General features: G+C 36.3%; 4 protein-coding genes and 1 long non-coding RNA gene across 7 annotated transcripts; 2 read left to right on the top strand and 3 right to left on the bottom strand.

Moving 5' to 3' along the window:
* Positions 1–1,943: 1,943 nt before the first annotated feature.
* LOC111483580 (40S ribosomal protein S23-like) lies at positions 1,944–3,440 on the bottom strand. Its single transcript, XM_023129774.1, has 4 exons — positions 3,323–3,440; positions 2,589–2,744; positions 2,375–2,501; positions 1,944–2,298 (listed from the first exon to the last, which is right to left on the bottom strand). Exons 1-4 carry the CDS (start codon positions 3,325–3,327, stop codon positions 2,158–2,160), a joined length of 429 nt encoding a protein of 142 aa, XP_022985542.1. The 5' UTR covers positions 3,328–3,440; the 3' UTR covers positions 1,944–2,157.
* LOC111483578 (tRNA-splicing endonuclease subunit Sen2-1-like) lies at positions 3,409–6,691 on the bottom strand. 3 transcript variants are annotated; one of them, XM_023129771.1, is made up of 2 exons: positions 5,762–6,690; positions 3,409–3,495 (listed from the first exon to the last, which is right to left on the bottom strand). In XM_023129771.1, exon 1 carries the CDS (start codon positions 6,618–6,620, stop codon positions 5,772–5,774), a length of 849 nt encoding a protein of 282 aa, XP_022985539.1. In that variant the 5' UTR covers positions 6,621–6,690; the 3' UTR covers positions 3,409–3,495; positions 5,762–5,771. The 3 variants fall into 3 exon arrangements, with proteins under 3 accessions (XP_022985539.1, XP_022985540.1, XP_022985538.1); XM_023129772.1 differs by having other exon boundaries at positions 3,466–3,484; positions 5,762–6,691; XM_023129770.1 differs by lacking the exon at positions 3,409–3,495 and adding an exon at positions 4,469–4,734.
* A 778-nt stretch (positions 6,692–7,469) lies between these two features.
* Positions 7,470–12,696, bottom strand: LOC111483576 (interactor of constitutive active ROPs 3-like). Its single transcript, XM_023129767.1, has 4 exons — positions 12,415–12,696; positions 11,676–11,764; positions 10,159–10,324; positions 7,470–9,170 (listed from the first exon to the last, which is right to left on the bottom strand). Exons 2-4 carry the CDS (start codon positions 11,693–11,695, stop codon positions 7,584–7,586), a joined length of 1,773 nt encoding a protein of 590 aa, XP_022985535.1. The 5' UTR covers positions 11,696–11,764; positions 12,415–12,696; the 3' UTR covers positions 7,470–7,583.
* Positions 12,697–17,303: 4,607 nt separating this feature from the next.
* On the top strand, positions 17,304–18,362 carry LOC111483581. The gene is made up of 2 exons (XR_002718392.1): positions 17,304–17,468; positions 17,846–18,362. It is a non-coding gene; the product is annotated as an uncharacterized LOC111483581 (long non-coding RNA).
* Positions 18,363–19,483: 1,121 nt separating this feature from the next.
* LOC111483579 (LOB domain-containing protein 1) lies at positions 19,484–21,097 on the top strand. The gene is made up of 2 exons (XM_023129773.1): positions 19,484–19,804; positions 20,551–21,097. The coding sequence occupies exons 1-2, from the start codon at positions 19,562–19,564 to the stop codon at positions 20,896–20,898; spliced, it is 591 nt and encodes a 196-aa protein (XP_022985541.1). The 5' UTR covers positions 19,484–19,561; the 3' UTR covers positions 20,899–21,097.
* The last annotated feature ends 5,009 nt before the right edge of the window (positions 21,098–26,106 follow it).

Raw genomic sequence — 26,106 nt, 5'->3', positions numbered from 1 at the left:
GAAAAAATATAAATAAGAAAAAAGAATATTATTTTATATTATTTTTTAATGTTCAAATCTTACTTTTATATATGATTTGGACTCAACCTTCCTTTTATCTCTTAATTGAGATTTTACGATCTTATTTATAATTACTGTCAATTATTTATAAAATCTTTTAATTATTTCATGTCCCTAATTACTCGCTAATTTAAGATAATCATTTGATTTAGCTTTATAAATTGTCCTTAAACAATTTTTTATTAACCTAAAAACTTCGGTTTTTATTTTTACTTTTTTACTCCGCCAAAATTTTAATATAATAAGGGAACACAATCTTAAAGACCAACTTGAAATTAACTTTAAATCATAGAAATAAATATGTATTTATGGAAAAAAATATTTTTAAAGAAATACTTGAATAAAGTTTAGAACATTATTTGAAAATTATTTAAAAAAATATCTTTATACTTTTATTTCTAAAACTACTTTTTAAAGAACTCTTTTGCAAGACATCATAAAATACTTCATCATATCAATTTGCACCAAGGAAAAAAAAAAAAAACTTTTAAACTAATAAAATTTGACAGGATAACTTTTAAAAAATTATAGGAAAATTATTTTTTAATTTTCATTTAGTCCTTAAATTTTAAAATTTTACACTTTTTTGAGTTTATTTTTTATTTAGTTTCTAGATTTCTTGTACGTTTACCCTGAATAGCACTTATCTTTGAGGTTATTTTTTAATTAATAAATGAAAAATAATTATGACATAAATTGTAATTGATTCTAATAATAGGAAAAAGCAATCAATCTAATTATTTTAAATTAATTAATAAAATAATCTTTGTGTTTATGCCTTACTGGTTTTCCTCCTCTATAGGCATTTGATTTTGGAAAAAAAACAATTATTATTTTTAATATTAGTTTTGGGTCTCATTGGAAATATATATATATATATTTTTTTTGACTAAATGAAAAGGACCAAAATACCTCCACACAATCCCCATGCATCGCTACAATAAGACCACATCACCACCAACCATTTACAAAAGTCTACCAGTCATAAAATTTTAAAAATTTGAAGACCACACTACCAACATTTACAATAGCTACTTCGTGTTGCACATATGTGTGTTAGTATAGGCGTGCCGAGACGAATATCTCGGACGGCTTCCTTTGAAATGAATTTTCTAAGGACAGTACCGAGCGGCATGGGTGTGTCGGTATTGCACCCCAACCCGCGTGTTGGAAGTTGCTACATACACTCACTATCCAGCACGGTATTCGTAAATGACATGACATAGGCACGAGAGAGCCAATGCCTCGATAGAACCCGGATGGATGAATGTGTACAGGAAGTCTCAATGAGATGAAAGACAAGCGGGTACATTATCGATGGCATGACCGAACGAGTTATGATGATCGACGACATCCCGAGACTCGAGATGGCATCAAGACATGGACCCTATCGATGGGGATCGAGATGACAAGATGAAATGCGACGTTGTATTGAGAGACCTTGGCCTCGTACAGAGAAAAGGTCGAGCCAAATGACCTAGCCTAGTGTAGAGGCAAGTCGGATGTGTCGCAGATGATTGAACATGCATGTGCAAGCGGCGTGTGTAGTTGAACAAACTTGGATTCTGCACCAGCGAGAAGTTGCATTTAAGACGAACCCTAGAACCAACCCTTCACTCCCAACCATATTATAGCTGTGGTTCAGGAAAGACAAAGGCAATACAAGACCGACCAAGTTAGTACTGCCCCAGCAATCCAATCAAGGATGTATGAAAGCGCCATTTCATGATTGATTATGTTCTTGTAGGATTATCATCCTCTGACCCATTTAATAATCTCTGAAAATAAGAAGGATCGACAGCATATGATAGTGTTGTTATTAAGCCCCATGATTCATGGAAGTGAAAAGGCTAGACTAGACATTCACTCTAGAATCAACAGAATCATTCCAAGACAAAACTCACTGAAATTAACACAATAACAGAAGCTGTTCTCATTGCAAAGAAAATCATGCTTGATAATCAAGTCTCAACAATAGAATTGCAGTGCAAAAGTTTCTATCACCCGATCCGATAATCTAACTTAACTCGTGATTTGTTGTCTCATTAGTTGTCTCTGGCCAGAAAAGAAGAAAATGGAGACATAATCTACCTTAGCTTAAGACCTTGGCTTCTCCTTCTTTTCCTTGAACAGAGCAAGAAGAGATACACCTGAAACCTTCACCACCTTAAATCTGACTCCGGGAATATCACCAACGGCGTGTCCTTTTCGACCAAATCCAGCAATGAGAACTTCGTCCTGTTCATGCCAATAAATATTAAGAAAAATAGAGGATAATAGTAACGAAAATCCCAAGCTTCCCTCAAATACTTACATTCTCTTCAATGTAATTTAAGCAACCATCATTCGGAACAAACGCCGCAATCTTCTTCCCGTTCTTAATAAGCTGAACTCTAGCACACTTTCTGATAGCAGAGTTAGGCTGCTTAGCCTCTATACCACTGCACATTGCACCAGAAAACTATTTATTAAATTGGATTTTGTTAATTACGCCTCAGAAAAGAACAGCAGCAATAAAATCATCTTACATCTTTTCGAGAACAATGCCTTTTGCATGGGAAGATCCGGCAAATGGTTTCTTCCATTCGTTTCCAAGATGGGATTTCTTGTACGCTTTGTCAGCCCACCTTTGTCTTCTACGGTGGGACTTCAGCTTGCGTCCCGCTCCCATTCCACGTGTTTTCCTGTAAGATATTACTGCTACTTTAACAAAGAGAATACAGCTGCCGCTTTGAACAAAACATAGTCCTTTTTCCAAATTCCCTGAAAGCCTCGTCAATTTTTCCTCTAGATTTAAGGCTATTAACTAATAAAACATTTAACAGTTCAATCGAAGTCATAACGATATTCATACCATCAAGAATGCTTGTACTAAGCAACGCCAACTTTTCCAGTGGTTAAGAAACGACATTTATTCTTTTTTAGCCAAAAAAACATCAAAATGGAGTAAAAATTCGTTAAATTAAGCTAGAATCATAGCCACAAACTTGTTCACATTAAAATTAGGCGCACAGTCGTATCCTACAATCTTAAGCCAGATGCAACTACTGTTCTTCCCACATGTAGAACGATAGTAACGAAACAATAAGGAAATAAATCGGCGACTCCCGCCAACAGATGAACTTCTATTTTTCGATCTTCTAAATGGATATGGTCCAGTAAAGCCAAGCAAATCTCAACTAAATTGTCTATTTCTTTCCCTAGAACACTCATCTCGATAAACAATTCGGGAACACCAAAATAGGATAGAGAGAGGACATACCCCATGGTGAGTGCGAGAAGAGGATCTTCAAGTACGGTAGCGAAGTTCCGACGCCGGTAGAGACGATGCTAGTGTGATGAGGCCGCCGCACCGTCTGTGATGAGAAACCCTAGGCTTGTTGCATAGCTTTTATATTGAGGTTCTTCGCTAAGCCAATCCTCGCTGAAATACAACTAATTTGCCACGTTGGCATCGCCTTGTTAATTTTCTTTTTTTTTTTTTTTTTCTTTTTGAGGATTTCTTTTTGTAAATTGCAAATTAATAAATAAAATTAGTTTCCCATGTTATATGTTATTGTCTATTTAATCTTTATTATTATTTTTTTAATAACGGAAGAAATTAATTTTCCCCTAAATTTGATTAGAAGATATAGAAATCACCCAAATAAACCATATAAACAGCCCGGAGCCTTTCAACTTGTACTGCTCACACTCAGATCTCAAGCATATAAACAGTATGGGAGCCTTTCAGCTTGTACTGCTCACACTCAGATCTCAAGCATATAAACAGTATGGGAGCCTTTCAGCTTGAACTGCTCACACTCAGATCTCAAGCATATAAACAGTATGGGAGCCTTTCAGCTTGAACTGCTCACACTTTTAGATCTCGAGCGCTACTTCAATACTGTTTTTTCTTAGCAACTCAGAGCGAGGGAAAATAGTAGGAGAGAGCGCCTTTCAACTTTACTGCTCACACTCTTAAATCTCGAGCATATAAACAGTATGGGAGCCTTTCAGCTTGAACTGCTCACACTCTTAGATCTCGAGTGCTACTTTAACACTGTTTTTTCTTGGCAACTCAGAGAGAGTGAAAATAGTAGGAGAAAGCTTCTGACTAAAACTTTTGACTTGCTACCAAAAGCTCAAAAACCTACTCGGTAGAATAAATTTTTGAATGAAAAGTGTCAGCACGAACTAGCTAGGATTCTTTTAGGTCAACTTGTTGCCCCTTCGTGTTTTTCTAAAGGGCAAACATCGGCACAATAAGCTTATGGCTGAGAGATGAGATAACCTTTTTCGTTGTCCTTTTCGAATTCCTTTTCCCCGAGTGTGAATCATGATAAAGGGAAAAATCTCTGAATTTGGTAGAAAACCAGCAACTAATTAAACTAAGTTGAAGTCGAGATGGGACGTCACAAAGTCACTATCATTAAAATCTAGTTCAATTTTTTTTTTCTTTTTGAGTTCAACGTAACCTTTAGAGTGACAGATTTGAATCTCTAAATTTACGGGGGAGGAGGATAGCCTCCATTAAAACAGACATCATTTCTCAGCACTTACCGGTGTACAGCAATGGAGCTGATCCTCCCTCTGCCTCCTTATCTTGCACCATCTTACATTCATTTCAAAATTCTGGGTTTCCATTTATGGACACAGTTCTTCATCTTCATAAGAGGTTACCTTGACTGCTGGCTGCATATAAAGGATTAACAAAATAGTAAGAGGCCGAGGAGGTTTCTCTTTTTTGGTTCAAAATCACTTTCAAACATGAGACTAGTCTAAAAGACTAACCGATTCTCCACGAAAAGAGTAATAAATGCTTTGTCTATACAATGAAATGTTGTCTATTTTGACCCGTTACGCATCGCCATCAACCTCTCGGTTTTAAAACACGTATGTTAGGTAGAGGTTTCCACACCCTTATAAGCAGTGGTTCGTTTCTCTCTCTAACCAATGTAGGATCTCACAATCCACCTCCTTGGAGGCCCAATGCCCGGCGTCTGGCTTTGATATCGTTTGTAACAACTCAAGCCCACCGCTAGCAATTATTGTTTGCTTTGACATGTTACGTATCACCGTCAGCCTTACGGTTTTAAAATGTGTCTACTAGTAAGAGGTTTCTACACACTTATAAGCAATCCTTCGTTTGCCTCTCCAAATAGAGTAACTTTGTTATGGGTACGAGACAAGTCTGGCAGAGGTGATCCAAGAAAGCTGGAGGAACATGTCTCAGACAAATAATACTGCCTTAATCAGTCTTTAGTTTGTTCATCACATTCCAATGGGGGAAAATTAAGGAAAACCTAGCTATCAACAAAAGATGAACTCTCCAAGAAAGGATAGTACAGGAGGAGTACTCACAATCCAGCTAGATACTTACTCAAACGTTAAGAATATAAATAAAAGATCAAATAGATCCTACCTAGAGTAAAATTTTGAGTATAGCAATAATTTAACATTCAAACTACTACTGTTGGTAGTCACTTCTAGGAGCTCATGTTAATTCCTGAACAATATGTGTAATTTCTAGCAATTCCTTAGCCCCAAAGCATTCAAGTAAGAAGTAATTGGAAGAACATGATTATGACATTATATCATCTTCAAAATCCATCTGAAACTAGACTTGTTATGAAGCTCTAGATAGTTGATTTTCATTGTACATGAAGAACAGTTAGAGATTATCCAAAAAAACAAAAGAAGAGCGAAAATTATATCTTACTTGGTATGTTTCACACTTTTTCAGGATTTTCGCGGCACTGTTCAGGACTCCATCTTGTAACTGTGCGCTCTTCAATGGAGAAACTGTCCAAACAAGAAGGAGAAACAGAACCGTTTCCATTATCATTGACGCTAAGAACTAGCAGCGTTTTTGCAACGCTTCCACAAAGCCGAATTGTGCATAAAAAATCAGACCAAACTCTTAATCGCCCATTTTCATTACTGCCTCCTCCTTCGGACAACACAAGAACAGCAAATTCAGAGTGGACGAGAGCCGGATGGTGACGATAAGCCACAAAATCAACGCCATATTGAGATCCAGGTCTCACAATCCAATTCTTCATTCGAAGATGTTGATAAGCCATGTAAAACTCAGGGAATGTAGCCTTTTGGGACTTCATATCCTGCCACAGCTCTTGAACATTCTTTTCACGATCTTGTCCATCGACAATTTTGAGGCAATTCAAATGATAGGACAAGTAAAAAGCCTCCTCCATTCCGAATTGAAACCATTGCTTATCCATATCGGCGGTAATAATTGTTCGGCCGAAACAAGCGCGATTAAGAAGATCGGTTTGTTCTTCATCGGCTTGATAAAGTATACTACAACCAGATAATAATCCTTGCGCGTCCGACTGTGTCAGAGAAGATTGAAGCTGAAGTACAATCTTCGACATGGGGTCTGCTAGAGCTCTGGCTTCTGACGCCTTCCCTTTCCATCTCGGCTCCATTCGCCGGCTGTGAAACAGTGAAATCGACGGCGTTCGAATGTCGAGTAAGAATAGAAGACGGAGGAGGAGGAGGGGGAGGAGAAGAGTTATGGGCCTGCTCGGTTCAAGTTGAGGTGAACATTGGCTCATGAAAATGACCGACTCAATGACCAAACCACTGGCACCGGTTCATAAAATTGGACAGCCAAATGCCTAGGGTTGCCAAAACTAGCGAAATTTTTATCATATCTCCTCTTGAATTTTGCATATACCTCAACTTAACTTCCATTCCATGTACATTTTTTGTGTATTAGATAATGTATTAGATAATATACTATCCTCTTTAGTCACATCATGTACTTCTCAATCTTGGTTCTCACGTGACTGAATAGACACCACTTGAGGGTTGCCCCTTGTTTGTCTTGATGTGTAGGGTCACCACCTACTTTCTCCTTCTCCTCATCGGTCGCATCATAACACTTCTCAATATTGGGTCTCACGTGGCTGGATAGGCTCAATATTGGGTCTTGATGTGTGGGGTCACAACCTACTTTCTTTTCTTCGGTCGCATCATGACACTTCTCAATCTTAGTCCTCACGTGGGCTAGATAGGCGCCACTTAAGGGTTGCCCCTTATTAGTCTTGATGTGTAGGGTCACAACTTACTTTTTCCTCCTCAATCGCATCGTGACACTTCTCAATCTTGGTCCTCACATGGTTGGATAGGCACCACTTGAGGGTTGCTCCTTATCTATCTTGGTGTGTGGGATATGTGCCACTTGAAGGTTGCTCCTTATCTGTCTTGATCTGTGAGGTCATAACCTACTTTCTTCTCCTTAGTCGTATCATGATACTTGAAGGTCGCCCCTTGTCTATCCTAATGTATGGGGTCCCAACTTACATTTTCTCACACTCTCCCCGACTTAACCCCGATATTAATGCCCTGAAGATTACCCAACTGTTCATGAAAAGAAAAGGAAAGCTAGCAAATTTCAGGTGAATGGAAAGAGTTAAGAGAGTGCATTAACTGCTACCATATAAGTTATTAATAATAGCATTCTGAATTCAAAATGGCGGTGGTAAAAACATGACAACTACAATCAATCCTCATTTCTATTTCTGCGGTTTCTTCCAAAGCACCCCTATCTTTCTCAGTACATTCCCATTTTTCTTTTTCAGTAAATCATCATCTGAATCTACCGAATATAGCGGACCGATCTTACCGGTAATGCCGTTGTAGTTGCTGTCCATCGATCCCGTTCTGCCTACCGATACCCCGTTGCTTCCAGCCGAAATCATGGCTGCAGCTGCCTCCGCCGCCTTCCTCCATTGCTCCGACTGCACTTTCAGCGTTCTTAGTTCCATCTCCATTTCTGCATTGGCTGCTTGTGCTGCTTCGAGTTCGGCCACTCCTATGGATCTTCTGCTCGTGCTTCGATCAGCTTCTTCTGCGAGGATTCCGAGTTTAACTTGGGCGCCTCTATCTATTGTTGTCGATGTCAATGTAGCTAGTTCGGTTGTCGTTTCGTCCTTTACGTTCGTCTTGATTGTGTCCCTTTTACTGATTTCAGATATCAGCATTTCATTCTCCTCTGATATGCTTTGGAATTCTGTCTCTTTGTCTAAGAGATTAGTCTTTAAATCTGCAATGCAGTTCTTCAAATCCTCCAGCTCTTTCTCTAGTTCGTACACTCTGTGGCTCGATATGCTCTTCTCGAGCTTACAACTCAGCTCCAAATTCTCTTCCGTGATGCTCCTTAATTCGGTTTCCCTCTCGAGTAACTTCGCCTTGAATTCATCTATTTCAACTCTTGATTTCTCTAACTCGTTCTTGAGTTCAATTTCTCTTAAGTTTGTATCAGACTTCACATGTTTAGCTTCTGTGACAGATCTTGGTTCAAGCATAGACTGACGTTGTTCCCTCTCGTACTCTGCCTCGACAGCCTCTCGAGCGGATTTCAACTGCTCTGCCTCTGACTGAAGAGAGCAAATATCGGTTTCAAGCTGTTCTGACTCCCTTGTCTCATCTTCTGGTATTTCCAAGTCTTTTCTGCTAGCATTTGCAAGGGCGGGTTCGAGTTTACAAACAAGCGTTTCGAGTGAGTTTACGTATTCCCGAGACTCGTCCAACTCCGAAGTAACAGAATTCCAATCTTCAAAGGCTTTCGTAGAATCAGATCCAAGCAACTCCGCCATTTCTTTAGCGGTTTCCACTTGAGCCATGGTTTCACTTATAAGTGCTTGGACCTGAGTTTCAGATACTTCACAATCTTGGAGTTGGTTTTTCATGCTTGCCATAAGGGAGAGAGTTTCTGACAGTAAGTTCTTCAATTTACTGTGCTTCTCATTTACAGATCCCACATGGTTCATCTGAAAAGTTTTGGATTCATCAACTACCTGAAGTTTGATCTTAAGATGCTGCATTATGTTTACCATGGCTGAGGCAACCAAGTCGACAGGTTCCGACTTCTCGGTGACCTCAGATGTAGAGTGCAGAGATTGATCATCTTCTTGTGCTCGCTTGGAAGAAGATGGCCGATGCTCCTTCGCATTTGACGGTGCGCTGGACACCTCGGCATCTACTCGGACTCGGTCCTTCCGTGACTTGCACGAATGTAGTTGCTCCTTTGCCTTTTTAAGATCCTTCTGAAGGATAGAAATCTGAGCTTCCAACTCGGATATTCTGGTTTGGCACTTCTTCTGAACAAGAGAGAAAACAGATCAGACATTTACATTACTGCAACTTTTTAACAAGTCATAAAACTCGATCGACAAATCATGACTAATTATTTGCTACCACCCAAAGCCCACCAATAGCAAATATTGTCCCTCTTTGGACTTTCCCTTTCAAGCTTCCCTAAAAAGTTCTTAAAACGCAACTACTAAGGAGAGGTTTCCACACCCTTATAAAAAATGCTTTGTTCTCCTCTCCAACCGTTGTGGGATTTCACAATCCACCCCCTTTCAGGACTCAGCACCCTCGCTGGCACACTACTCAATGTCTGGCTCTAATACTATTTGTAACAACTCAAACCCACCGCTAGCAGATATTGTCCTCTTTGGGCTTTCCCTTTCGAGATTTCCCTAAAGGTTTTTAAAACGCATCTGTTAGGGAGAGGCTTCCACACCCTTATAAAGAATGCTCTCCCTTCGGGACCCAGCATCCTCCTTGGCACCGCCAGTGTGCACCCCCCTTCGGAGCTCAGCGTCCTCACTAGCACACTACCCGGTGTCTGGCTCTAATACCATTTGTAACAGCCCAAACCCACCACTAGCAGATATTGTCCTCTTTGGGGTTTCCCTTTCAAGATTCCCCTCAAGATTTTTAAAACACGTCTGCTGGGGAGATGTTTCCACACCTCTATAAAGAATGCTTCGTTCCCCTCGCCAATAAAGGTGGGATCTCACAATAATAACCAAGTTGATAGTATTGACCTTTATTTATTCACAAAAGATTACGATCATATTATTTGAGCTGTTATTGGAACAGAGCTTGATTCAAACAGAACAGTTTAGGAAGCTTTTGTTCGGGTGGTTAAATAATGGTTGGATTACGTCAATCCAATCAAATTTATCCGTACATGCACAGGAACAACATCAAGGAGAGACATCAATGAAAACATAAAGAATCATCATGAGATTGATATTATACTCAACCAAACCATTTAAACTTCATTAAATCGGGTACCTCTGACAGTGGAGTCCTGGGTGACCTGCCAACGATTTTAGTGCTTCTCTCTTTGGATATCTTTCCTGTTTGATTGGAAGAAGATGAGGAGTCACACTTCACTGCTGTGGGCTTAACTTGACGAGCAGCTTTCAAAGAGACCTTTTTGGGTGCCTCCAATGAACTTCTGGAATCAAAATATATCACATGCTGTTAAGACAACCATTTTTGTGTAGCAGGCAGCGAGATGAGACTATAAAAACCCGATATTAGGCCGATACACTGTTACGGAATGGTGGTGGAAAATAGTGTGTTAGAAGATGTTAGTGATGAACATATATTGAGATTGTTAGAGAATTAAGATTCTTGAATGTTTGTCTCATTGTCTTCTTTGGACTTTCCCCTTCTGAGCTTCCCCTTATAGTTTTAAAACGTGTTTATTATGAAGAGGTTTTCACACCCTTGTAAGGAATATTTTGTTCCCCTCTACAATTGATATGAGATCTCACAATCCACCCCCTTGGGAGCTAGCGTCCTCGCCGACACACTGTCCAATGTCTAGCTCTAATAACATTCGTAACAACTCAAGCCCACCGCTAGCAGATATTGTACTCTTTGGGTTTCTTTCCCTCCTTGGTTTCCCCCAAGATTTTAAAATGCATTTGCTAAAGGAGGTTTCCACACTCTTATATGAAATATTTCGTTCCCCTCTCCAACCAACGTAGGATCTCACAATCCATCCCCTTAAGGGCCAGCGCCCTCATCGACACACTGCCCAGTGTCTGGCTCTTGTACTATTCGTAATACCCCAAGCCCACCACTAGTAGATATTGTACTATTTGAGTTTCTTTCTCTTTTGGACTTCCCCTAAAGATTTTAAAACGCATCTGCTAGGGGGAGGTTTCCACACTCTTATAAGGAATGTTTCGTTCCCCTCTCCAACCGACGTGGGATCTCACAATCCACCCCCCTTGGGGGCCAGTCAGCATCCTCACTCACACACCGCCCGGTGTCTTGACTCTAATATCATTTGTAACAGCCCAAGCCCACCACTAACATATATTGTTCTCTTAGGACTTTTCGATTTCCTATCAAGGTTTTAAAAACACGTTTGCTAGGGAGAAGTTTCAACACTCTTATAAGAATGTTTCGTTCCCCTCTCCAGTCCTTATAAGGAATGTTTAAATGTAATTTTTAGGCAATCAAAATTGACAACGAATCGTCTTTACTTCCTGCTGGATGGTGGAAGGGCTTCGGGGTAACTAGTGTTAGGTAAAAGTACAAGTACAACATTGAGCAGCATCTTCAAACAAACAAAAAGAAGGAAATGCTTGAAATCATCAAAAGAAAGTTAACGAAACAAGTTCAAATAAACTAATGAAAAACAACTACCATTAAATCCAACTTCCTAAAATTGGATCAAACGTACATTCAACTTCAAACAGTAACACCCATTTCCAGAAACAACCAAGAAACATGTAAGAACCCTTTTGAGAAGAACAAAAAAAAGAGCAATCAGAAAGATGATTTGAACTTACCTGGGTTTTGAAGTCTGCATCACTTCCTTTCTGGAAAAAAAGATGTCAACACAATGGATTTGATTATAGATATCACAAGACAAGCAAGTCTGCAACAGATCGTGTTCATAGAGGAACCAAGAGGATCAGAAAAATGGTGGAAATGAACTTTGATATCACAACCAAAAAAGAACAAAGAACTCTGAAGAACAGGCAAGATTGGAGAAAGTAAATAGTTCAGTCAGGTTTCAAGCACACTTCTTTAATACTCAGGCCCTCTCTGTAATGGTGTTAAGGGCCTACAAGAGAGCGACAAATATGGAGGATGTAAAGTGCCAGAAATAGCCCTTCCCCATCTGTAAATTCCTTGCCATAGAGGTGCATTTTGGTAAATTTTAAGTTAACTTCCCTCCCAGTTTGGCCGTGAAAGAAGGAGAGAGTGGCATGAATAATTAAATGTTTTGAGGGTTTGAAATTTGAAAACGCCGCATGAAAAGAAGAGTTTTTTTTTTTTAGGGTTTAGGTGGGAAAAAGAAAAGAATACAAAAACTACCCAAAACTTCTTGTTTTGTCGATTCTCCACCAAATGCAGGACAATCAGGAAATATCTAAGCCCCAAGATTTTCACATAACGAAACAAAACCCTAAAATGAAGCTTCAAAATCAAGAGGAATGTCGCGATAAACAGTTCGAACCAAATTGCAGTAAATTCAAAAGAGTATCATCGAATAGATCCAACGAGTAGGAGAAAATGGCAAACCTGGAGGAAATGAGAATTCAAGCAGCCATTTGTGCGGTGAAGAAGGCTTAGAAGAAGAAGTGGACGAGATTTTGATATACTTTATTAAAGCGTTGAAAAGACCAAAAGCCTGCAAGTTTCAAGCTCTCGAGGTTCATGGCAGAGCAGAGATACGGTTTATTAATATTTTATATGAACAGAGTGCACTCCATATGATCGAAGAAACATCGCCAAATATGAAATCAAAGCAGCGTCGCAAAGAAACGAGGGAGAAGATAGATCATGGAGCCATTTGAGCTACTCACGAGTCAGTCAACTCGAATTAGTGTCGCCTAAATAAGGTGATTAAGGTGAATGGAAACTTTTAAAAATATAATTAAAAAATAATGTAAATAGCATATAAATTTGATACTACTTATATAAAATTTAATTAAAAAGAGCTATGTATGGCAGATTGAGTTCGTTGCGGGTTAGGTTTTTCTATTGACAAAAGCGGCGATTGATTGAAATGTACCCAAGAGTTTCAAGAACAGCCTCTCGGCTCTGGAGGCTATTGGCCTTACCATATCATGGCTGCAAATTTGTTGGTTGATTATTGATTGGATCGGATTCCAGACGATAGCCAAAGAAGACTCCGGCGGCTTTCGAGGCAAGTTATTCTAACCTATGATTTTGAACTAGTAGAACATATTGTATCGGGATAATGGTCGGATCGTACAATGCTGAGAAATATCTTTGGCGCTTTAGTTTGGTTCGTCTTCTGTCTTATGCTTGATATTTGAATATTCGTTTTTCTTACATCGATCTGTTTGCTGATCGTTCTTGAGGCCTACCTGAGGGCTGGTTCGCCTTCATCCTATACTGTAACTGAGACTGTACGAATAGATAGACTGTGATTGAATTTGCTTGTCTCTACTTGTGAGCCCTGGCTGTTGAAGGTGTTCTTTGTTCTTAGCAACATTATTTTTGGAACGCCTGTGGGCATTTGTAACAATCAAGCCCACCACTGGCGGATATTATCCGCTTTGACCTGTTACATATCGTCGTAACCTCACGATTTTAAAACGTGTATGCCAAGGAGAGATTTTCACACTTTTATAAGGGATGTTTAGTTATAAGGGAGATGCAGATACGTAACGGCTGACGGCGACGGTGAGCTCACCGCTAGTAGATATTTTGTTATCTTTGGGCTTTTCCTTCTAGGTTTTCCCTCATGATTTTAAAACGTATCTGTTTGGTAGATGTTTTCACACACTTGTAAAAAATGTTTCGTTCTCGTATCAATGTAGGATCTCATATCCTACCACCTTTACAGCAGGACCTAGTTGATAACAAGTTTAAATGTGCTAGTGGAAATGGGCATGTTCACAGATGAGGTATTATCTCCAGCTTCTGCAGATGTAGGTGGGGATAGGTGAATATTCCACGATATGGTTAGGAGCTTTAGATAGAATGATCACCGAGGGGTTTTTCAGGAAGAAGCTGATGCTCCTTCCATTAATAAGAATGTAGAAAGGATACATGACATCCTTTTGTTGTTTGGACTTCATAATCATATGCTTTAGGTAACCAGGCTGGGCAGTGGAAATGCTTAATAAATTTGGATTCAGATTTTAACGTGACCATCAGGTCGATAACGGAGTATATCTATAACATCTCACATCGGTTTGAGAGAGGAACAAAACATTTCTTATAAGGGTGTGGAAACCTCTCCCTAGTAGACACGTTTTAAAACTGTGAGGCTGATGGCAATACGTAACGGGCTAATGCGGACAATATCGGTTAGCGGTGGGTTTTGGCTATTAAAATGGTATCATAGCTAGTCACCGGGTAGTGTGTCAACGAGGATGTTGGGCCTCCAAAGGGGTGGATTGTGAGATCTCACATTAGTTGGAGAGAGGAATGAAGCATTCCTTATTAGGGTGTGGAAATCTCTCCCTAGCAAATGCGTTTTAAAACCGTGAACTTGACGGCAATATGTAATGGGCCAAAACGGACAATATCTATCAGCGGTGGGCTTGGAATTTGGACTTGGACTGTTACAATATCGAGTTGGTTGTGATCCATGCTGGTAAGTTGTAACTCTGATTGTACACTTCCAATGAGTACTATCCCTTCCTCTTGCCTTGATACAATACAATTGACTGGAATGCTATTAGGATAAAGTGGTCGTGCAGGTTTGTTATAAATAGTAGGGGCGGGGAAGGGGAAAGGGAATATTGATTCAGTTGATTTAGAGCTCGAGTGATCTCAAGAGGGGAAGGTCCAAGTTCCCCAAATTACTTGGTTTATCTTATAAGTTCATCTTTTATATTTCAATACAGTTTGCCTCTAGTTTGGATTCTACCAAACTGGGTCATGGGCTACCTACTTGGCAAAAAGGTTAAATGATTGTGGGTTTATGAAATTCTGGTATGTTCTTACTTGAAGGCAAATCCTATTTGTATACACAGAAATTGGTCTAACCATGTGTCAAATAGGCCTCCCTTGTCATATCAGGAAAGTCTCTAAATGAGTTGGGCTTGTGATGAAATGCACCTATTGGACCATTGGTCTTGATTCTGGAACTTTGTTCATCAGCTTTGATGATTTGGTAAAACCCGTTGTTTTCAACATAACAGATTTGTAGAGCGTGGATTTCTCCTGCTCAACAGAAACGGAGGAATATAGTTGTAACGGTCCAATTCCACTTCTAGTAGATATTGTTCTCTTTGGATTTCCCTCAAGGTTTTTAAAACACGTATGCTAGGGAGAGGTTTCTACACCCTTATAAAGAATGTTTTCTTCTCCTTCCCAACTAATGTGGGATCTCACAATCCACCCTCCCATTAAGGGCTCAGCGTCCTTGCTGACACTCGTTCCCTACTCCAATCAATGTGGGATCCCCCAATCCACCTCCCTTTGGAGCCCAGCATCCTTGCTGGCACACCGCCACGTGTTCACCCCCCTTCATGGCTCAATCTTCTTGCTGACACGTCCCCCGGTGTATAGTTCTGATACCATTTGTAACAGCCCAAGGCCACACGTCCCCCGATTGACATGACCCCAAATTGACATTTCTTATAAGGGTGTGGAAATCTCTCCCTAACATACTCGTTTTAAAAACCTTGAGAGAAAGTCCGAAAGGAAAAAGCCAAAGAAAACAATATCGGCTGGCAGTGGACTTGGGCTATTACAATGGTCTTCGTGCTTTCCTCCCTTTCAACAGGCGATTTATTCCTATTTCTCCGTTTATTATGATGCAACCTTCATTTAGAGGCATGTAATGATAAACATCTTTACTTTGTGGATAAGAGAGAGTATTCTTAAGCCACATAGATATGGTTCTATTCAATATTCCTCTATTCTTTGCGATTTTTCAAAGATGTCTGACAATGAGAATATTAGGTAGTTGGCTCTCATTCACCTAAGAGCTTAATTTCTTTTTTCTTCTGTACTCAACCCTCAAATTAGCTTAAAGCCAAAAAGTTCTTTGATAGTGACAGATAATTTCTCCTTTAATAAGATATTGGACAACCAAGAACAATTTGCATTGAACAGTCCCCATATATGGATAAATAGTCACCCTCAGCCTGAACCTACCTCAGCTGAACAATTAAAGCTAAAAGCTGACTGGCAAACCATGTAAACGTATTGTCCCTCCCCCGGTTAATCTTCATACCTTGACAATATATTACCGTGTATGTTGGATCTTGTTTGATAGCCATTGTTGTGATATCCCACATTGGTTGGCGAGAGTGAAACACCATTTCTAAGGGTGTGGAAACCTTTTCCTAACAGATGCGTTTTAAAGCCTTGAGGGGAAGCCCGAATAGAACTTAGGCCATTACCCATTTGATTTTTTAGTTTTTTTTTTTTTTTTTTTTAATCATGATCTTATAAACATTACCTTCATCTATGGAAAAATGTATTTGAAAATTTATGTTTGTTTTTAGAATTTGACGAAGTATTCAAATGTTTCCTTAATGAGAACAAATGTAAAAAAATGGTGAAAAATGAAAAACAAAAGCAGGAACACTCTAGAAACCATTGGGAAGCTGCAATCTTACAAAGTCCTTGTGCCTAAAACGTGTGAACAGCTTATGAAGTCTAATTATCAAGAACACTCTAGAAACTTGAAAACTTTACAGCCACTTCTAAATCTGATGAAATCAAAAGTTAAAAGAAAACCATGGGAGCTGCAAAACACTGGCTATTTCATACCTTTTTTTTTTTTTTTAACCTTATCTTCTTGGGAGCTGTAGGATTGAAATTTTGCAATGTTATCAATTCAATGTCCATCTGTATGGGTCTTCTACTGCTATGCTGGCTGTGTTCATATGTTTTTCTTATTCATACGTTTGAAAATTTCAGCCAAGTGTCAAGAATTAGCACACTGGTCTTCGCCGCCCGCAAGTAGGCGGCTGCTTTTAGGATTAATTACCATGATTGATTCTTTATGTAGTAATTACAGCCCCTGCCATTAGCTTTTTTCAAGATGATCATGAACCTGAAGAGTATAATGTCAATATCATGTTCACTTTGTAACATTAATGTTTCATATTTATTAAGTTTGCAACCTACCACTTTTCCTTGTTGCTTGTGTTGAAGGGAATGTTCAACTTTGACTAGCTTTGATCAAAACATCTGTTGCCGTATAATTGAAGTACAGTTGGAGGGATGAGAATGCCGCCACTGTTATTCACCTTGATTATGATATTTCTTCACTGGCAGGTGGCAGACATGATATTTACCTAACCGAGGAGATTTGGGTGTGTTAATGTGAGATCCCACATCGGTTGGTAGAAACCTCTCCTTAACAGATGCGTTTTAAAAACCTTGAGGGAAAGCCCGAAAGAGAAAGTCTAAAGAGGACAATATCTGCTAGCGGTAGGCCTGGGCTATTACAAATGGTATCAGAGCCAGACACCGGGCGATGTGTTAGCGAGGAGACTGAGCCCCAAAGGAGGTGGATTGAGGGGTCCCACATCGATTGGAGAAGGGAAAGAGTGCTAGCAAAGACACTGGTCCTTGAAGGGGGGTGGATTGTGAGATCCCACATCGGTTGAAGAGGAGAATGAAACATTCCTTATAGGGTGTAGAAACCTCTCCCCAGCAGACACGTTTTAAAAACATTGAGAGGAAGCCTGAAAAAGAAAGTCCAAAGAAGATAATATCTGCTAGCTGTGGGCTTAGGCGGTTACAGTTTAATTTAATTTGGTTTGGTTTTTATGATTCAGTAATGGATATCTTGATCTAACAAACCTTTTAAAAGCTTATAAGTTGCAGAAGTATCTACGTGAGCATCACGTTCAGAACATTTTTGCTTTCCCACAGCCATATATGACATTTTCTTTTCTCTTCATTTTCTTTTCTTTTCTTTTCTTTTCTTTTCATTTATCCGATTCACACCATTGTGTTCATCTTAAGATTCTTGGTTATAAGAATAAGTGATTGTCGTTTTCCAATGCAGTTGTCTGCCACTTTTGTATACCAAACGTATCGTTGGAGTAATCGTGTAGTTCCTGCGGAGTGCAAACGATGGGGCAATCCAGATCATACGAGCTTAAAAGAGAAAGGCTGCATAGGTCCACACGGAAAGAACTGTTTCTTGAAGTGGCATAGGCGAAGATGGAATGGGGAATATATCACAAGTCTAAAGAAGGTACACGGATTTTTCTCAGTAGTGGAAAATATTATCACATAAAGTTAGAATCCAATAGCAATATAACAGTTGGCAGAATCTCTATCTCTCTGTAATGTGAAAGGGTCATATGTATAAGTATGTTAATGGTGATTATATTTAATCTGATAATGTTTATAAGATTTTCAAAGCAATGGAGATGTTGAAAGGTGGTGGTGGTATTAGGAGTAGAAACATAGAGCATTGTTTCAGTGGTGGGAGCAGCCACCCACCACTGCATGTATTGACACTTTTTTAACTCATAAAGCTCAAGAAAAAGTCTGCTTCACTAAATGTTTGGTAGTAATTAGTTGAGTGGGACTTTCTCGTTGAAAAAAATATTATGAAACTTGTAACAACTCGAGCCCCTTACAGTTTTAAAATCCGTTTGTTAGGGAGAGGTTTTTACAGCCTTGTAAAAAATGTTTCATTTTCCTATCTAACTGTGGGATCTCACAATCCACTTTCAGTTTACTTTTAGTAGATATTGTCCACTTTAACTCGTTAGATTTGTAACAGCCCAAAACCACGGTTAGGAATGAATTAATGAGATGTGTTTAATGTAAGAATGGATTAAAATTGTTAAACTACAAATTTAGTTTTACGAATTGACATGACATGAATCAATTATTATTGCAACATGAGCGTGTTCTGTCATGTCATTTAATGTTAGGTGTTCAGATTTTCACATCTCTACCTTCGTTGTGTCGAAGATTATTGTAACTACTCGAGATCATTACTACTATATATTTGTCGTCTAGTCTCGTATCGCCCAAAAAGTATTATGTTATTAGTTGAGTTTGAATTTGTGGGGTTAGTTTATGACTCTTTTAAGTCCAATAAAATTGGAAATAGAGAAAGTGATAAGGGATAAGGGTGTCTCAAATCACAAAAGTCATATAATTGGAAAATCAGGCATTTGATTACTGAATTAAATAAGGAAAAATAATTTCCCTATTTTAATTTTCAACCATGCCACTAAGCCTTTACACTAATTACTAAGATCAACATTAATAATGATGAGCTATTAATCATAATTTCAAAATTAGTCATAATTTTTTACAATTATGTATATATACTAGCTTAATTATGTTTAAATTGATATTAAAATTTTAATAAAATAAAAATATAAATTTAATATTATTAGATATATTTAAATATTATAAATTTAAATCATTTTTAAAAGGAAGTTTCTCGTAGCTACATAGTTTCTAGAGGAGGGGTCTTGTCTAAACGAAAATAGTTTTCACACACATAATTACAAAAACCCAAAAATGCAAAATGATAAATAATAATAATAATAAATAAATAAATAAAATAAATTACAAACCTAACTAATTAGAATTAATGACGCAGCCCCATCCAAAAGATTTAACCATAATTTTCAAACTTCTTCAATTCATCGCCTTTTCTCTCTTCTCGTTCTTTTCTCTATTTATATCTCTGATTTTCCCTCTGAAACTCCAAATCATCTCTTCTTCTTTTCTTTGCTCCGATTCGTTGGAAATGGAAGGCAGTGATTCAATCATCACCCTTTCATCAACTCCACCATCTCAATCTCCTTCCTCTTCTTCTTCTCCGGCACCGCCACCGCCTGTCGTTCTCAGTCCATGTGCGGCCTGCAAGATTTTGAGGCGGCGATGTGCTGAGGGATGTGTATTGGCGCCCTATTTTCCTCCCACTGAGCCGGCGAAGTTCGCCATCGCTCATCGTGTTTTTGGCGCCAGCAATATCATCAAATTCTTGCAGGTCTTTTTTTCATCCGCTTTTTACAGTTCGTGAATTCGTGATTTCTGTTTCTTTTAACTGTGAATGATTTCTGACTGTTACGATCGCTTAGTTTGAAGATTAAATCAATGGATTAGGGCTGAAATGTATGAACTAAGGACCTTGTTGCTTCCATATTTTCCGTTTCACGTTAATTTGTATGTTAATATGAAACAAACTGTGAAAAGCCGTTTAAGGAGACTAACAGGATTGTCAAAAAAGAAGGCAAAAGATTTTACACATGGAGAAACTATGCAGTGAGATTTGGAAAATGAAATTTCTAAAGTTGTCTTTTCTTGAGATTTGTTAGAAGAGCCGTAAATTAATTGTGCAAGCAAAATGGATACATATGAGACTTTTCTATCTAACGTTTTGTTTGATCCTAATACTTTCTTCCTTGCGTCTTTTCAGCCACTTGACCGATTAAACATCTCAATATCGATCTCTATACTAAACGTTAGATTATATTTCGATTAACATGTTCACCTAATTTATAATATAGCTTTTTCAAGTGTGGAAGTTTGAAAAGTAGTTGAACCAATCCAACCATTGTTTCACACCAATACCTCTGGTTCTGTTTGTTTCATTCCTTTTGCCTCTTGAAAATCTAGCACAAAAAACTTCAAACAGAGAGAGATTGTCCATTACAGTTTACAATACAAGAAGAGCTCTCTGAAATATCCAATTTGTTATGAACTGAAAAATTTCTTGGGACATTGATTATACAGGAACTGCCAGAATCTCAAAGAGCAGATGCAGTGAGCAGCTTGGTTTATGAAGCGAGTGCGAGGATCAGAGATCCTGTTTACGGATCAGCAGGTGCCATTTGCCAACTCCAAAAGCAAGTCAATGAGCTTCAAGCACAGCTAGCCAAGGCCCAAGCAGAGGTCGTCAACATGCAATGCCAACAAGCCAATCTCGTGGCCTTCGTTTGCAGGGAATTAGCTCAATCTCATCAGTCTTCTTTTGATGATTTGAATGCCGACTCTCACAGTGGCTTATTCCACAGCATCAGCAGCCCAAGCTACTTTGATGATACCAATGTAAACCCACTGTGGGAACCTCTCTGGACATGAATTATGTTACCTTTTTTTGTGCATGTAAGGTGTTTGATAAAAAGTTCCAATGAAGTTTCTCCAAATTCAAGCCAATTTGTGCTTGTGGGTAGGAGAGACTTGGTGGAAAATACAACAGAATTTTACTTTCTTTCTTGTTTGGTCGATTTAGTACTCAAATGGACAAAAAAAGAGGGAAACCAAAGCTTCATTAGGGACACGTCTTTTTCCATAATCTCTCTGCTTAGGCCAAAAAAGAAGAAAAAAAAAACAATGCATCTGTCTTGGCATAATCAAAGTGAAAGCGAAGTATACCAATCAATACTATCCAAACAGATATACATACATCTATATATATATATATATATGTATATTCTTATATTAATCTTTATAAATATGATTATAAATACGATTACACTAATAATCACCCACCTCATAAATTCCTATAATTCGACTCTTAAAAATAGTAAAGAACACGAACAACTTTCTAAAGGTATTATTATACTGCTCTCGTTCTCAAATTATATTGTTACAATCAAACCCAAAATTTCAATTTTTTTTGCGCTAATTTTATAGTTTTTAAATTTATCGAATTAAAGTAATAGAGTTGAATTATAATAGCTCAATAAGCGTTTAATAGCAAGTATTTGTACTTTTAATATGGGTGATTAATCAAAATTTAAAATTTTAAAAATATGATTTTAATTATCGTTAGTTCGTTTAATTATGGTCGGAACCTAGTGTAATATCTAAAGTCGTGAATAACTATGAATGGTTCCATCCCATCAATACAAATTATTGCTTTTTAAAAAATATCACCAAAATAATTATAATTGCAATTCAAAACTACACTTTAGCTTTCTGGTGACCTACTTTTTTTTTCCCTCGAGAATTAAATATTCTGATCAGAAATAAAAATAAAATAAAATAAAATAAAAAAGTTGAAAATCGTCGAGGGCGTTTGTTTTGTTCAAGAAAGTCAAAAGATGGTATTGACCAACACAGACAAATCCAACCATAATATTGTATTTTGTCTTTTGGATGTTGTTTGTTAAGATTGGTTAATTCCCCTTTAAAAGTTACGGTTCTGTAAATATTAATTATTACTGTCCTTTTGTCCCCATCTTTTTCAAAAAGTTACTTTCTTTATCCTCTTTCATTAATCATAATGTACCATAATATCAAATTTTTTTGGTTTAGGAGTAACTTCTATCTTTTTCTATTTTTTAAAAAATAACTTTTAAATGAGGAAAAATTACGACCCACTTTTTTAAACTAAAGTTTTATCACTTTTTGTTTGCGTTATCAACTAGTAAAATTACTTATCAATCAGTGATAGTAATGTGTTCAGCTTTTGTTGTAACAGCCTAAGTCCACTACTAGTAGATATTGTTCGCGTTGATCCGTTACGTATCACTGTTAGCTTCATAGCTTTAAACCGCGTCTACTAGGGAGAGGTTCGTTCCCCTCTCCAACCAATGTGGGATCTCACATTTTCTCTCAATTTTAGCTCTTGTTTTGTTTTTGTGTTCTAGCTCGTGCTTTGTCGTCATAAAGCTTTTTTGCATATTTTCTGTGAAATTTTATTTTCTCACTTTACGGTGTCTTACCAAGTTTTTAACTACCTGATTTGATTTGTAAACATATTAGAAGGTCTAGAATGACAATTCACCTTACAACAACACCGTGAGAAAATGACGATATTCACCTTCCAAATCTTTAATAACATCAGATTTTACTCTTAGGGTTTTTCGTTTTTTGTTATTTCAAGATGACAATGATTGACAGAAAAAGGAAGTCAGTGACGGTAAGATTTATGATTCGAAGAAACAAAAAATGAGAGATAAAGAGGAGATTTGAGAAGAAAAACGAAGGTCACCTCGAGGTTCAACCGTCACCAACATAACTATCCTATTATTTTTTCATGAGTCAATTAACACACAAATAAAAGTGTATTTTAATTAAAAAAAATTCTAATTATATCAAACTAAAAATAATATCATACTAAAACAAATTAATTACCAAAAAAAAATCTTTTATATTTCAATTGTTAAAATATTTATTAATTAATTTAAAATTAAATATATTAAATATGGAAAAGACATAAAGCTAGTCTTTTGAGCCTTTTTATAAACATGAAAAAGAAAGATAGAGAAAATTATAAATCCTTCCTAATTTACCCTCGGATGAAATTGATCATTTAATTTCTTTAATATGTAATTATTTGCAAATTACTAGGATTAAATTGTAATTTAGCTTCCAAAATTAAAATTAAACCAATAAATTACTTTTTTTTTTAATAAAGTTGAGTTTACTCTATAATATTTACCCTACTTTGATCGCCAGTTGAATTATAATTTTCAAATAGAGGTAAATTTAATTTTTGCCGCCTTAATTATATCATTATAATAATAATATTTAAAATTTAATTATATAATTTTAATTTTGTAAATATTTTTAAAATTTATCAAATTAAATAGGTGTAAATTTTAAAATTTGTTGGAGGCTATAGCCAGTCACATGGTGTATCTAGAAGTACGTGAACATTATCAATTTTGTAAGTGGGAGGCTAAATTTGTAATTTAATATTTATTTTAATTGAGATAAAAAAAATTAAATTACAAATTTAGTTTCCTCAAATTTAAAATACTCCATTTAAAATTTAAATTCTAGTGGAATGATTTAGAAAAAATTAAAAAATTTATACCCAAAATAAATAAAAAATTAAATTATTTAAAAGGGGATGGATTAAAAATAGATATAAATTTAAAAACAACAAAATAAATTAATAATTAAATAAGGAAAAGAATATTAAAGATACCACGAGTTTGTAGAATAAATTAAGTCAAACTTTGAGTCAAACAAAGGCTTCTACTTTGTCCACATCCTTCTTTTCCATTTGACCATGTTTAAACAAAAAAATGAAATTTTGTAATTTTTTTTTTAATTATAAAAAAATATGGTCAAATTTCTGAAATTGGACTCTTTTTCCTTTTCCAATATTAATGTAACATGAAATGAAGGGTTATTTTTTAAATGAAATTCTATAATTTTGACCTTGATTCGAGAGAACGTGACATGACATATGAGTAAAACAGGTGTACATAAATAAACTGATACTACATCCAAATGAAAGAAATTTTAAAAATATAATACTACAAAATACTTAAAATAATTGAAAGTCACTGTGCACTTCTTTGTCTATACATTTATGGTCGGTTATCAATATCAATAAGAAAATTTTTAATAATTTTTTTTAAGAAATGAATTAAACTTATAAAAGTTTAGAAAATATGAATTATTTAGCACAAAATAACACGGGTACATAATGAGGGCTTGTAACACGTACTATTTCTTATTAAAGCATTATCGGCTGGTTGGTGAGCTGACTTGCTTAGTTGGCAAACATTTTTCACATGGACCAATCCTTTTACAAACATCGAGATCGAATTCATGTTAAATCACGATTAAACTCATATTAAAAAAATGTTAAATTTATATATTACATCAATATTTTTATTTATTTTAATAGTAATTATTTTATTTGTATTATCATATTTAAAAATGCTTTTAAAATCAAACATTATATTAAATTTGAATATTAAAGGAGAAATTGATATAAATAATTACAAATTTATTTATTTATATAAAATTGGCTTACCTTATGTACTATAAGACTACCGACATCTGGTTGCAAAGGAATAAAGTAAGAGGGGCTGCGGACTTTAAATTCAAACTACACCAAATTTTTCTCATCAATTTAAAAGTACAGCCATCCCACTGTCAATATTTATTTATTTTATTTTACCAATTTTAAAACGAGTCTAGTCTAGTAGTAAGAGGATCTAGCCCTACTCTTACCAGTTCTCTCACTATGATAACTAATTTTGATATCATTTGTTATAGTTCAGAGCCTTATTTTAAAATGGGTCAAAAAAAGATATTTTCTTACTTTATAAAAGTAATGGTTCGTTCTCACTCTAACTAAATTTGATAAAATTAGTTTTTCTCGAATTTTAAATTATTTTAATGTTTAATTTTCCATTAGGGAACGTTTAAATGGAATTAGAGTAATTTTTAAGTTTTAAGTATTAAAAAATATGAATATGTGGGTAACTACCCTAACAAATTTGGGCCTACAATGGATTTGGGCCTGAACCTAGTGCTTTATGATGATTAACTCTCAAGCCAATCCGAAAAATTTTCATTCATAGACTAAAACTGTAATATATAGAGTGTGACATATAGTGTAATATCTCACTTTGGTTGAGGGAGGAGAACGAAACACCTTTTGTATGGATATGAAAATCTATCATTAATAGACGTGTTATAAAGACTTGAGGGGAAGCCCGAAAATAAAATCCTAAAAAGAGGACAATATTTAGTAGCGGTGTACTTGGGGCGTTATAAATGTTATTAGAGTCAAACACCGGACTATGTGCCAACGAGTAGGTTGTTTTCCTAAGGGGGAAGACACGAGGCGGTGTACTTGTAAGGACGCTGGGCCCTGAAGGGAGATGGATTTGATGGGGTCCTATATCTCTTAGAGAAATGAACTAATGCCTACACTAGACTAAGTACCAGCGATGAGGTTGTTCTTCAAAGGGAGGAGACACGAGTCAATGTGCCTGTAAGGATGCTAGGCCTCGAAAGGAGATAGATTTGGTGGGGTCTCATATCTCTTATAGAAATGAACTAGTGCCAGTGAGGATAATGGGCACTGAAGGTGTGGACTGTAATATCCCACATTATTTAGAGATGAGAACGAAAACTTTTACTTGCTAGATGCCTTATAAATATATTCTAGATGGGATTGTACGGTTACATATATATATATACATATATAAATATATATATATATATATATATATATATATATATATTTAATATTTAAAGTTTTAAAAATTATATCGTATCTATTATATATGATTGAATTTATTTTTAATATTTAAATTTTTTAGAAATTATCTCCTATATATTATATATGATTGAATTTATTTACATGTTATATACTTTTAATAAAAATTATTTTTAAAAAATTATATATTTAAAATAAATTTTATTTTTAATATTTAATATTTTTAAAATTATCTAGTATATATTATATATTATTAAATTTATTTAGATGTTATATACTTTTTAATAAAAATTATTTTTTGAAACTAAATATTTAAAATAAATTTTATTTTTAATAATTAAATTTTTAGAAATTATCTCATATATATTATA

Source organism: Cucurbita maxima, unplaced genomic scaffold, assembly GCF_002738345.1.
Source record: "Cucurbita maxima cultivar Rimu unplaced genomic scaffold, Cmax_1.0 Cma_Scf00009, whole genome shotgun sequence".
NCBI classification, from domain to species: Eukaryota; Viridiplantae; Streptophyta; class Magnoliopsida; order Cucurbitales; family Cucurbitaceae; genus Cucurbita; species Cucurbita maxima.
This window is presented reverse-complemented; position numbering and strand designations above follow the sequence as displayed.